The sequence below is a fragment of the Canis lupus genome, chromosome 30 (assembly GCF_003254725.2).
Source record: "Canis lupus dingo isolate Sandy chromosome 30, ASM325472v2, whole genome shotgun sequence".
Lineage (NCBI taxonomy): Eukaryota > Metazoa > Chordata > Mammalia > Carnivora > Canidae > Canis > Canis lupus.
The window spans coordinates 37,156,373-37,170,102 of NC_064272.1; the positions used below are offsets into that span (position 1 = coordinate 37,156,373).

A 13,730-nucleotide genomic window follows, 5' to 3' on the forward strand; every position below is an offset into this window, starting at 1 on the left:
CCTAACGAAAGTAATCCTAAATTGTTCTAGTATAACGAGACACTGGAGAATTAGCAAAAGTAATTTCTAGTTCACTCCAGTAGGGACTTCTCATAAATTCTTCCCTATATATAAAAATTTTTTCTTTAATTTAAATTTTTTTTTTAATCTCTTAAAGGCCGCTTCCACACCACAAAAGCAGAAACTAGTTCCTAGTACTTTTCGCCTCCGAAAGACCAAGTCAGCAGCTGAACTGCATGCAACACAGCTTCGCCAATATGCAGAATATTTTCTGCCTGGATTTCCCCCCCCCCTGCTCCCCCCCCCCTTGCAGCATCACCGTTTCCCCCATCTTCTCTACAGAGCTCCCAAACTGCATCAACCTGATGGTCTCCCCACTATGCCCTGCACGCACGCAGCTCGGGAGCTGCTTCTGTGGTCCTCAGAGAAAAAAATAACGCCTGTTCTGCTTTGCAACTTTTAAGGTCCTCTCCAAACGCGCGGCGTCCAGATCCCGCCCGCCGTCTGCAGACACGGAGTCCGCCCCGCCGACCAGGGCAGGTGCAGGTCGGCCGCCGGGCCTTCCGGGGCGCGGAGGGGGGGGGGGGCGGTGCTGACCCACGGAGCCCCCGACACATCCCCCGCACCGCGACCCCGCATCGCAGCCCCGGCTTCCCGCCGTCTACTCCCTCCCCTGATGCCGTCTCGGCCCCATCCCCACCTCTGCACCGGGGGCACCTGGCTGCTCTAATAAATGCTCCCCCCCCCCACCTTTCTCCCCCATCCTCTGCTCATTTTTCCTCTCCTTATTTAGAAACTCCGTTCCGCTCTCCCCACCGCTACCCCAGAATGCCCAACACTCCACCCTCCTTAGCAAACCCAGCCCTCTTCCCCCACCTCGTAGCAGCCACAGCTGCTCCTCTCTGCGCACCCCTCCCCGCAGCCAGCCCACCACCTTAGCTCCCCACCTACCTCCCCTCCCCTCCCCTCCCCCTCCCCGGGGCTCCCGTACTCGGCTCAGGATGCTTCAGGACTCCCCTCCCCTCCCCCACCGCGGAGTCTCCCTTATTTTTCAGGCTGTCACCGGCCACGCGGGCCACCCCCCCCCCCGCCCTGCAGAATCCTGCGTGACCCCGGTGCCCGGGACCACCCCCCCCCCGCCGCGTCCTCCCGGGGAGCCCGGCGGAGACACCGCTGCCGCCGCCCGGAACACCGATACCGTCTTGAGCAGCGGCGCCCCCTCGCCATCCGCCCCCGCTACTCCAGCTCCCCGCGCCGGCTCCCCGGCGTCCCCGCCCCGGCCCGGAGCGCCGAGCCCCGCGCCGAGCCCCACGCCGAGCGGCCGGCTCCCCGGACTCCCGGGGTGTCCCCCGCGGGCGCGCAGCCCCGCCGGCCCCCGCCGCCCCCGGCCCCGCCCGGCCCGCCCCCGGCCCCGCGCTCACCGTTCTGAGCGGCGCCCGGCCCCGGGAGGAGGGAGCCAGAGACCAGCAGCAGCGAGAGGGCCAGCGCGCTGGGGAGCGACGAGCCCGACATCCTCCCTGCGGAAGACCGAACAGCGAATGGGCCGGGGCCGGAGCCGGGGCCGGGGAAGGGAGGGGAGGGAGGGAGGGGGCGGGCGAGAGCGCGAGGGAGTGAGCGAGGGAGGCAGCAACAGCCCGGCTCCGTCCTTCTCCGTCCTCCTCCTACCGCCGCAGCGCCCAAGCCTCGCGAGATCTCCGCTCCGGGCCCGTGGGCGGCTAAGGAGCGACGGCGGCAAGGCTCGCGAGAAGAGGCCCCCTCCCCACCATCCCCCGCGCGCGCCCGCCCCTCGGCCTCGGCGTCCCGCCCCTGCGCGGGCTGATTGGCGGGGAGCGAGGTGGGTCACGTGCCGAGGGCGACTCAGGCCACGTGACGGGGGAGGCGGGGCTTCCCGGGGGCGGGGCGGGCCCGCACCGGGGAGGAAGCTCCGGGGAGGCCGTGCGCTTCCTCCTCTGCCCCGGCCTCGCCTTTGCTGGAGCTCGTGGCCGCAGGATCTGCTGCACCGCCGTGGTTTTACGCCTTCCCCTCATTGTCTGCAATCAAAGCCCTGCGATTTCCTCCTTCTGCACCGTGACCTCAGACGCCCCCGGGGCACCTGGTTGCAGCCTTCCTGCCGACCCCTCGGTCTCAGCGTGGTCCTCGCCGAGCCCCGTGTCACCTTGTGCTTCCTGCGTCCACATCTGCTCCCGCCGCCTGAGATGGCCTCTTTATTTATTTATTTATTTGTTTGTTTTCCGCGCGCTTCTCTTCCTCCTCCCCGGTTTTGACCTTATTTTTTAGTTCCATAGGCTCTAAGGGCCTGAAGTTCAGGTGGCCTAATTGCGCATCCGTTAGACACTTAAGGTCTCCGAGCAAGTCAGCAGGTGTTAACCTACGCGAAGGATCTGCAGGAGCATCTTTTTTATCGAGTACCCGCTTAGTACCAAGTTCTCACATCCGCTGTGAAACCCAGATGGGAAGACAGTCCCCCCCATTTCCACGAGGTTCGCTGCCCGGCCTATCAGAGGAGCAGGAAGGAGGACGAATGATTGCACAGCTAGACGAGCCCTGGGAAAGGAGCCGGCCGAGTGCTCTGCTCTGGCAGTGTGGTCACTAGTGTTTGCATGGAATTGACAAATGCACTTTTTTTTTTAAAAGAGATTTTATTTATTTATTCATGAGAAACACACAGAGAGAGGCAGAGACACAGGCAGAGGGAGAAGCAGGCTCCATGCAGGGAGCCCAACGCGGGACTCTATCCCAGGACCCCAGGGTCACGCCCTGGGCCAAAGGCGGTGCTAAACTGCTGAGCAACCCGGGGCTGCCCGAGGAATGCACTTTTTAAGAGTGCATTTTTTTTCCTTTTTTTTTTAATTTATTTTTTATTGGTGTTCAATTTACTAACATACAGAATAACCCCCTTAAGAGTATTTTCTGTGTGTGTGTACTGCTATCAGCGTCTTGAGCCCTTGGCCAACAAAGGAGTTTCTGTAGCTTAGCTCATCTCTGACTCAGAGCAGACATCCTGGGGAGTTGTCAGCGGAGTGAAATTGTGAGCAGGCAAGTCAAGAGTCCTGGGGATCTGACTCAATGCGAAGATAGAGCTCAGGGAGCCAGGGTGAAGGAACACTTACCAAGACCCACACACTCCTAAGCCAAAGCAGTCTCAGGCTTTCAACTTGAATTGGACAGCTGGTGGTTCCAGACTGAGCTTTCGAGCAAACACTAGGAGTACAACTGCGGCTGGTTGTTGATGGAAATGAAAGCAATATCCTCCAGAACCCTAGGTGTGTGCAGGAACCAAAGGTTGGCCGGTGTCCTTGGATAAAGGCCATTCTGCAGACAGCTGTGTATGTCACACCACCAGGGCCGCCTGTGGTGAGAGAGATTTTCAGCTGGTGGAAGTTTGGTGGGATGCAACCGGTCGGCTCCATCATAACCGTAATCACCATTCCCGTTTAATGAGGGAGCCTCATGACAAGGGACCCTTGTAAAATGACTGTGCTCATTTTGTAAGTAGAGAAACTGAGGCCAAGGAAGGCGTGACCCACCCAAGGCCTGAGTGTTAGCGGTAATCATTAATACCAAACAGTCTGGTTTGACTCCTTCCGGGCTCATGGCAGGAGTGCATTTCCTTGTACCTTCAAATTTGGGAGTGGCATATGAACTGCTTTGGCTGGTGAAATATGAGAAATGACACACATCATTTTCAAGCAGCGGCACTGCGATTCCATTGCAGACACTGTAGCGTACTCTTTTCCTTGTACGGAGATCAGTGATGGTGAAAGCGTGTGTCAAAATGAAACTTATGTCAGCCTGGGTCCCTAAGTTAGCACGATAAGCCCAAGCCTCCTGCCAACCTACATAAAGCAGGTAATGTCTGTTGAGTTAAGCTACTGAGATTCAGAGGGTTTTTTTCTAGCAACTAGAGTAGAAAAGTGAAATTCCCGTCCATCACACAACTCCCATTAGCTGTGTGACTTTGGGCAAGTAACCTAATCTCTCCCTATTCATCTGTCAAATGGGGCTAATGATAGTACCTGTACCTACCTTATAAGATCATAGGAGGAACAAATGATCAATTTATATACAATGTTTATATTAGTTTCCGGTGCATATAAACACTCAAATGTTGATTATAATGATAATAAATCATTGCTGCTGCAATTCTCATTCCAGCCCTATGCTCTTCCCACTACCTCATGCTACATACCAAAAAAAAAAAAAAAAAAATCATTTGGGAAAAAAATTTTAAGTACAATATTACCATCAACTCTCAAAACCTGAGATTATGAGGACTCCTTTTACCCAGGAGAAAATAGCATAAAACTCTACGTGATAGCAGTGGTACTTTTAGACATCTTTTGTTGGAAAAATACATGATAACTAAAACCTTCCAATAGCTCAGTAGCCTCTTTAAAGGAATTTAGGAATTTGTATTTTTTTTCTTTTCTTTCTTTTCTTTTCTCTTTTCTCTTTTCTTTTTTCTTTTCTCTTTTTTTCTTTTCTTTTTCTTTTTCTTTTCCTTTTCCTTTTTCCTTTCTTTTTCTTTTCTTAAGATTTCCAGACGCTTAGAATCTCCCTACAGGTAAGAGCAGCTGTGAGGAAGGATGGCTGAGCTCCTTGCAATATCTGACAAGAGCCGTAGGGGTCCTCAGTGCTCAGGCTGAGACTCACCGTCCGGGCCTCCAGGGACGGCTTGGAGGTCCGCGTTCCAGGATTGACAACGCCTCCTGGTGGCAAGACCTACAATAAATCATTCCCAGTTGAAAGGTGGTTTTGTTTCATGTGGTTTATTTGCCCTAGGAAGGATGTCAGTGAAATACGGTGATACTAGAGTTGACTCTGAGTTTCCTAATGGTCCCCCCACCCACCCACACCTCCTGCAAAGATCTCTGTTCATTCGAAGTTCTTTCCATTCAGATATACCACCCTGACCATCTTGATTGCTGTCATCTACTGACCTCCCACATGATCTTCCCCTGCCCCTTCCAACTTCTCCCACCATGCTTGAACACCATAGTGGAGTTTAACATCCATGTCGATAATCTGTTCAACACCCTGGTCTCTCAGTCCTTTCATCTTCTTACCTCTAACAACCCTCTTCGCTAAGCTACCCTTCCAAATTCACACTCTTGACACTTTAATCACCCCCAAAAGGGCCCATCTTTGAAATATGAAAATATAATACCTTACTCTCCATTTACCACCTCCCGTCCTTTCAATTCTGTGTGCTAGGACCCCATTTGCTATAATTCTTCAACCTCATTGAGACCTCTAATCCATTAATCCCACCAATTCTTTGTCCATTCTTCATTTCCTCCTGGTCCAGCTTGGAGTCCATGATTCATCACTGTAATCATTTCCTTACCCACCTCAACCTCCAATATACTTTCCTGGAAAAAACGCAATCTGGCTACACACTACAGTCTAAGATGAGCTTTCATTCCTGCACCTAAACAGCTGAATGTTGTCAGAGAAAAATCATACAAGCAGGCTGAATGACTTCATTTTAAATTCCTGGTCTCGGGGATCCCTGGGTGGCTCAGCAGTTTAGTGCCTGCCTTTGGCCCAGGGCGCGATCCTGGAGTCCTGGGATCGAGTCCCATGTCGGGCTCCCTGCATGGAGCCTGCTTCTCCCTCTGCCTGTGTCTCTTCCCCCCTCTCTCTATGTCTATCATAAATAAATCTTTTAAAAAAATAATAATAAAAAATAAATTTCTGGTCTCAAACCTCAAACGGGTACTTGCCACCACCCAGCAGTCCTACTCTTCTTTATGTGGTACACAGGAATTTGCAATCAAGTGGTCACATGCAGGAAATGTGCATTTCTTTCATTTTCTGTAAATCAGATATAATTCATTTGAGCACCTTTCTGATGAGATGACAAGAAATTCCATTTTGCTCATTTTGAGCTTCCCTCCATGCTTCCCAGGGTAATATGAAATTCCTGGGGTTTTATGCAGCCCAGGCCATTACTGGGTTTTATTTGTTCATTTGTTTAGTTCACTTCTTTGGTCACTGCTGGTATGTGCATTGCCCAGACCCACATGGTCCCTTGAAGATGAAGGGTTCGGTGCTTCTTACCACTTACCTCACTAGCTTCACCCCACACCACACTCCCTTTCAGTTTGTTATGACTATTCTGCTCCTACCCACCTTGGGGCCATTGCACATTCTATGACCTTTGCCCAGAACGCTTATTACCCACCCCCTTCACCTCATCTGCTTCTCATCCTTCAGATTTCTGCTTCATATCATCCCTCTTTAATATGAAAATTAAAACTACATGAGATACCACTTTACACTTTACACACACACATTTAATCACTTAAAAAAACTGACAATAGGGGTGCCTGAGTGGCTCAGTTGGTTGAGCGTCTGACTCTTAGTTTTGGCTCAGGTTGTGATCTCAGAGTCTTGGGATGGATCCCCGCATCAGGCTCTGCACTCAGTACAGAGGCTGCTTGAGGTTCTCTCTCTCTCTCTGCCCCTCCCCCACCCCACAAGCTCTTGCTCTCACAAATAAATAAATAAAAATCTTAGAACACACAATAGGAAACAACCCAAATATTCATCAACATGTGAATGGATAGGTAAGATATAGCCATACAGTAGAATTCAATTCAACAATAAAAAAATGAATGAGGGCAGCCCCAGTGGCTCAGCGGTTTTAGCGCCACCTTTAGCCCAGGGTGAGATCCTGGAGACCCGGGACTGAGTCCCACATCTGGCTCCCTGCAAGGAACCTGCTTCTCCCTCTACCTGTGTCTCTGCCTCTCTTTCTCTCTGTGTCTATCATGAATAAATAAATAAAATCTTTTTTAAAAATAAAATTAAAAATAAAAAATGAATGAACTACTGATACATGCAATAACATGAATAAATCTCAGAACCATCATACTGAGCAAAAGATGTATGATTCTGTTTATACAAAATTCTAGCCAAAACTGATATATAGTTATAGAAAGCAGATCAATTTCAATGGTTTCCTGGGAGATTGATTTGAAAGAGACACATGGGAACTTTCTAAGGTAATGAAAATTTTCTCTAAATTGATCTGAGTGATGATTACACTGGTGCATATATTTGTCAAAATTAATCAAAACTATACCTCAATAGAAAAAAATGCAAAACAAAACTATACTGTTGTCAGAAAAGACTTCTCTGGGCTCCATAACTCAATTAACCCTCACTAGTACATACACTCATTGCTTTACGTACCTCTTCTTCATCTCATTTATCAGAGTTGGGATCTTACATTTATTTGTGTATTTAATCACATCTGGCTCCTTCTCTGGACCTCCAGGAGAAGGAAACTACAACCAATTTGTTGACCACTGTCTCTCCAGGGCCTAACACAGTGCCTGGCCTACAGTGGGTATTTCATGAATATCTCTTAAGTGAATAGATGAGTCATAGGGCTGGACCCAGAATCTGGGATTCCTGACTCTCAGTCCAGTGTTCCTTACATTCTACTGCTCTGACAAAGGAGTCCAGGCCTACCTCAGGTCCCAACTCTAATCCTGCTTGTTCTGAGAAGCCATCTCTATTCACCATTCATTAATCCCACAAATCTGAGCGCCTCCTGTGTGCAAGGATATGGATGTACAATGGTGAACAGCTTATGTCAGAGTGGAAAACAGACACTGAACAATAATGATGCAATTCCTTAATTATAATTTTGATCTGTGCTAAAAGTAGATATATCATGATATATCTTATGATAAGAGAGTCTTTTATAGGGAAACCTAACTAAATATGGAATAGGAAGAACAGTCCAGAAAAGCTCTTGGAGGAAGGGAGCTTCGAAGGAGGCTTAGAAGTTAACCAGGCAAAGATGGGGCAGGCAAGGGCTGAAGAGGTCTGTTCCAAGGGGGTGGAGCTTCCCAGTGTGAAGCATCTGAAGTGGAGGAAGTTTGTCAAGGACAACAGAGAAGCCAGTACACCTGGAACTCAGAGAGCAAGGTGTAGGGAGGGTGTGTAAAAGGAGGTTGAAGTCAAAAGAGGGCCACAGGGGTGAGATCAGCAATGCCGTAAGGACCATGTGAAGGATTTGAGATTTTGCTTACCTATCGACAAAGCTGTAGGTTGGTTCCTACATAAATTTAGTCCACAACTTCCCTGGTTAGAAGTATAGGAAATCTCTCCATAGAGACCGTATACTGAAGCAGAGTGAATAGTGAAGCTGTGCTCTCCATATGCCTCATCATGTGCTATTCTCTATCACAATTTCCTTCTATTAATAACATCTTGTTTTACCTGTCCCCTCCAGGCTCAACTGTGCTGCAGGGAATTAAGGGAAGGGCCATTTGTTCCTTGGGTTAGAACATAAACGGTGGGAGCCCTCCCCTAAGGCCCTTGTATGCTGTCCCTATGGGATAAGTGAATGAAGCATAGAGGACAGAGATCAGTGTGGTGGGTCCAATCCTCCCTTGGCACAAGGAGACTCTAGTGATTCCTGAGGCTGGATGACCAGTCCTCAATTTTTCCTCTTCCAGACGCCAATAATGTATCTGTACCATTGAAAACTGTATCAAGTCTTGTACGAGAACGATGGGTTGCTATATCTCCACATCCAATCTCTCCATCTAGAATATGAGCTCATTATAACTGCCTCTATCTAGTATTTCACAGATTTTCACAGATTATAAAACATTTTCATATTCATTTTCCCATTAGTTCACTTGGTTATCAAAATCCTATTTCACAAACAAGATAACTGAGGTTCAAAAAGGAGAACAACTTGCTCAAGGCCCCCAGCTAGTGAGTAATAAAGCCAAATAGGATTTGAACCCAAGTCCTTTGGGCTCCAAAGGGAATGTACTGAGGATGGCTGAATCACTAGCTTGAAGAAGACAATTGCAATCTCCTAATATGACCCTCTTCAGACAGCATAAGTCTTTTCTGACAATGAAGCAAGGTCTTTGGGAAAGATCTGCTGAGGTCAGTAAAAGCTGGCCAGGAGTTTGGGGTGCAAAACATTTCTTCAGGAAGTACTTTGGGTAGCATCTCTACCCTGATGACCAACATAGAGATGGGGCAGGGCAACTCAACAGCTAAGTTAGGCTCTCTTGGTGTTAGAGATGGGGTTTTAGGGACTAGTACATAACCTTCCCTTAATCCCTGCTCAAATTTGGAAACAACTGAAAGACAGACATAGGAATCGAGTATCTGACTGGATAAGTCTGCCAAATTCAGGGGCCAAATGTTAGCAACCCTATTTGGCTAGCAGACTAATCCATGTTCTCCAGCATCACCTTTACAAGGGAGGATATTTTGATCTCCAAAGTGATGTTGGATAACATGGATTAGTCTGCTAGCCAAATGCACCTGCTAACACTTGGCCCCTGAATTTGGCAGACTATCCAGCCAGAGACACCGGCAGAGTGAGAAAATCATAATTCTCCTGCTGCCACTGGAAAACTTAGGGCACCATGGAGATACAGACAAACCTGCTGGTCCAGACAAAGTGGCAGTTCCTATGCTTGCTGAAATCCTCCTATGCTTGCTCACCAGAAAAAAAAAACAACAAAACAAAACAAAACAAAAAAAACCCTCACTCCTGAGCTCAGGGGAAAAACAAGTAACAGGAGGTAAGGAGTGTTAAAATAATGAAGTAGTTCTCCACCCTGACCACATATTAGAATCATCTGGGGAGCTTGAAGAAACACCAATGCCAATATATACGTGCTAATATCCAGGTCCCAGCCCCAGAGATTCAGGCTTGGTTGGCCTGGGGTGGGGCTCAGCATATGTGGCCAAGTAATGCACTCTAATGTGCTGTAATGAGCTGCTTCTCAAACCTAGATGAACATCAGGTCACTTGGGAACTCTTTAAAATCCCAGTCCCTAGGCCACAACAATTAAACCAGACTCTGGAGCAGAGACCCAAGCATCAGTATATTTTTAAGACTCCAAGGTGATTCCAGTATGCAGCTAAAATTGAGAACAGGTGCTCAAATGCAATCTTTAAAAAAAACCCTAGGTATGTAGCAGAATGACAAAGAAAACTGTTAAAAACCAGACTTCTGGTTCCCACTGTATTCCTGTGGACCTGTCACTGGTGTATTAAATTAAGAATCTGCAGATTATGACCTGCTGAATGAGGGGACCCAGGCTCCCCACATGGAGCCAACAAGTAGTTGCCTGAGTGTCCCCACTTTGGGGAACTGAAAACTCCAGGGGCCATTTTGATCAAAGGCACCATTTCAATATATGCACACAAAGAAAATAAAGTTACAAGATTTATTACTTACAGATCCCATAAATAGGAGTGAGAGGGTGTGCAATGAGCCTGGGCAAAGGCAGACCTCTGTCCCAAGTCAGGAGCATGAAGGACATAAGAGAGCAGGGTAGCAAACACCTTTATTTATAAGGTGGTTGGGGTGGAGGTCACTAACTTTTTGCAGCCTCTATCCTGAGTGGTGTTTATTAAAAGGTACCCCTGGAAGACCAAAGCAGGAACTTGTGGGGAAATCCTAACCTTGGTTCCTTATCTAAATGTCGAGACTCAGTGTGAGCAGGGTTGTCATACTGTAAAATGAAACTCAAAATAGCTGTTTCTTCATGACATTCTGATTCAGTAGGTCTGGGGTGGACCTGAGACTTTGCTTCTAACGAGCTCCCAGGTAATGCTGATGCTCTTGGTTTGCAAACCACACTTTGAGACCTGCACAGGGCATAGCAGAGAAGTATTTCTTCCATCAGTTGACAGAGCCAGAGGGAAGCCAATGTGATAACGTTCATCCCCGGAAGTCCATGGAAAAATCGTTATCAGTCCAAAAAAAGAAAACAAAAAAAAAGAAAGAAAGAAAGAAAGAAAGAAATCCATCCAGTTGACCCATATGGTGTTTTAAAGAGGGTTAATAAGCTCCTGTTTTAAAAGGAATAGACTGTGCCGCCCTGTGGCTAGTGCCAGAATGCTCAAGATGCTCTCCAGGTCACTCATCTTCCCACAGCTGGGAAACTCATTTCTGTTGTTTCCATGTTAATGAATGATTATAGCTGTAAGAGCAGTATCTCTTTGATATTGTCTCTTTCTCCTGAGAAATGCTCTGATCCATGTGAGTCTAATGAGACCATTCCATTCTTACAAGACCCTTTACCCCGGTTTGATTCAAGGGAGGCGGCAAGTCTCCAGCCAGGCTATTCAGAAGCCCTAGGAAATGTTTGGATTAAAATCTAGGAGAGCCAATCTCTCTTTGCTTAGTAATATAAGCTATGAGATGTGAGAACTGAGGCGTCAGTGGCAGGAGTCCTGCCACTTGCAAGAAGCCGGTCTTCAGGGAGAGGATGAAGCTGATCAAAAGAAAGCAGCAATGTTCCCTCTCCACTGTGAGCTTCTCAAGGAGAGGCATTATGTAGTGTTCTATTTCCCAGTGTCTGGCATAGTTAATAGCACAAAGGAAGAGGGGCAGTAAGTTCATAAAGTTTTATTGAGGTATAAGTAATAGACAATGAACTGTACCTATCTAAAGGGTACGGTTTGATAGTTTTGGCATATTTATACACCTGTAAAATTATCATCGTTCATCACCCCAGAAGTTTCTATATGCTCCTTTATAATCACTCCTCCCACCTCTCCCCACCTTCCCCTCTAGCAACCACTGATGTGCTGCTCTCTGCCACTATAAGTTTGCTTCTTCTAAAGTTTTACATAAATTGAATCATATAATATGTATTACTTTTGACAGCTTCTTTTAGCTTCATTCATGCTGTGTGTGTCAATAGTTCATTCTGTTCTATTGTGAGTAGTATATCATTGCATGGATATAGCCACAATTGTTTATCCATTCACCTGTTGATGGATTTTTGGGTTGTTCCCAGGTAATGCCTGTCACAGACAAAGCGGCATGAACATTCTTGTACAAGATTTTGTACGGACATATGCTTTCATTTCTCTTGGGTAAATACCTAGGTGTGGAATGACTGGATCATATAATAGGTGTATGATAACTTTAAAGAAGCTGAGGGGGGCACTTGATAGGATGAGCACTGGGTGCTATGTTGGCAATGTTGGCAAATTGAACTCCAATAAAAGGAAATTAAAAAAAAAAAAAAGAAGCTGCCAAACTGTTTCCCAAAGTTGGTTATGCCATTACATTCCTGACAGTGTTCGAGACCTGTAGTTCTTCCAAGACCTGACCTGTAGTTCTTCCACACTAAGGTCAGTTTTCAAAATTTTAGTCATTTTAAGAGGTATGTGGCACACCATTGTGATTTTAATTTGCATTTCCCTAATGATTATTGATATTGTACATCTTTTAATGAACTTATTGGCAATCCATACATCTTCCTCAGTGAAATGTTTGTTAACATCTTTTGCCTATTTTTAATTGGGTTGTTTGTCTTACTATTGAGTTTTAAGAGTTTTTCCTATATTCTATGTATAAATATCAGATATGTTTTGCGAATATTTTCTTCCATTCGGTGCCCTGCTTTTTCATTTTCATAGTATCTTTTAAAGATCAAAAATTTTGATTGTGGGATCCCTGGGTGGCGCAGCGGTTTGGCGCCTGCCTTTGGCCCAGGGCGCGATCCTGGAGACCCAGGATCAAATCCCACGTATGGCTCCCGGTGCATGGAGCCTTCTTCTCCCTCTGCCTGTGTCTCTGCGCCTCTCTCTCTCTCTGTGACTATCATAAATAAATAAAAAAATTTTTAAAAATTTTAAAAAAATTTTTGATTGTGATCAAATCCATCTATCAACTTTTTCTTATATTTTTTAAACTTTTTCTTTTATTATTTATAATTGCATGCCCTAAGAAATCTTTGCCTAACTGCAAAGATTTTTTTCCCATATTTTATTCTGGAAGCCTTGATTTTTAGCTCTCACATTTATGTCTATGATCCATTCAGAATTCATTTTTACACAAAGAATGAGGTAAAGAAAAAAAAACTGGGATCCCTGGGTGGCACAGCGGTTTGGTGCCTGCCTTTGGCCCAGGGCGCGATCCTGGAGATCCGGGATCGAATCCCACATCAGGCTCCCGGTGCATGGAGCCTGCTTCTCCCTCTGCCTGTGTCTCTGCCTCTCTCTCTCTCACCGTGTGCCTATCATGAATAAATAAAAATTTAAAAAAAAAGGAAAAAAAACTTTTAGTGCCATTTGTTGAAAATATTATCCCCTCTCCATTGAATTACCTTAGCACCTTTGTTTCAAATCCATTGTCCATACATGTGTGGACTATCTCTGGACTTTATTCTGTTCCATTGATCTGTATGACAAGCCTTCCCCTAAACCACAATGCCTCAACTACTTTAAATTTGTTCTAAGTCTTAAGATACAAAGGAAAAACAAGATAAAGTCCTTTGGAAATAATAAATATGTAGGTAAATATAAAAACACTTTTCTTCCTTTTTTGAGATTTTAAAGATTTTATGTATTTACTTATTTGAGACAGAAAGAGTGTGTGCACACATAAGTGGGAGGAGGGGTATAGAACACTATACCTGGTAATAGCAATATACTTCTTAGGGCACATGGAACATTCCCTAAGATAGCCTATGTTTTGGGGTATAAAAAAGTGTCAACAAACACAGAAGTATTGAAATCATACAAAGTATATTCTCTGACCACCCAGAAATATACTAGAAATCAGTGAGAGAAAGGTATCTGGGGACTCCTGGGTGGCTCAGCAGTTGAGTTCTGCCTTCACCTTGGGGGGTGATCCTGGGGTCCTGGGATCCAGTCCTCCATCAGGCTCCCTGCGGGGAGCCTGCTTCTCCCTCTGCCTGTGTCTCTGCATCTC

At 46.5% G+C, this 13,730-nt stretch overlaps 1 protein-coding gene and 1 long non-coding RNA gene across 5 annotated transcripts in view; one reads left to right on the top strand and one right to left on the bottom strand.

Moving 5' to 3' along the window:
• NPTN (neuroplastin) overlaps positions 1 to 1,757 on the bottom strand; it is a 70,109-nt gene extending 68,352 nt beyond the window's left edge. For all 4 annotated transcript variants that reach the window (XR_003145958.3, XR_004810885.2, XM_025472227.3 and 1 more), the window contains exon 1: positions 1,422 to 1,757. Coding sequence is in view for 2 of the 4 variants with exons in the window: in XM_025472227.3 (XP_025328012.1) it covers positions 1,422 to 1,512 (91 nt within the window). In the remaining 2 variants the exon portion in view is untranslated. The remainder of the gene's footprint in view (positions 1 to 1,421) is intronic.
• A 139-nt stretch (positions 1,758 to 1,896) lies between these two features.
• LOC112675623 (uncharacterized) lies at positions 1,897 to 4,752 on the top strand. Its single transcript, XR_003145957.2, has 2 exons — positions 1,897 to 3,849; positions 4,536 to 4,752. It is a non-coding gene; the product is annotated as an uncharacterized LOC112675623 (long non-coding RNA).
• Positions 4,753 to 13,730: the final 8,978 nt, after the last annotated feature.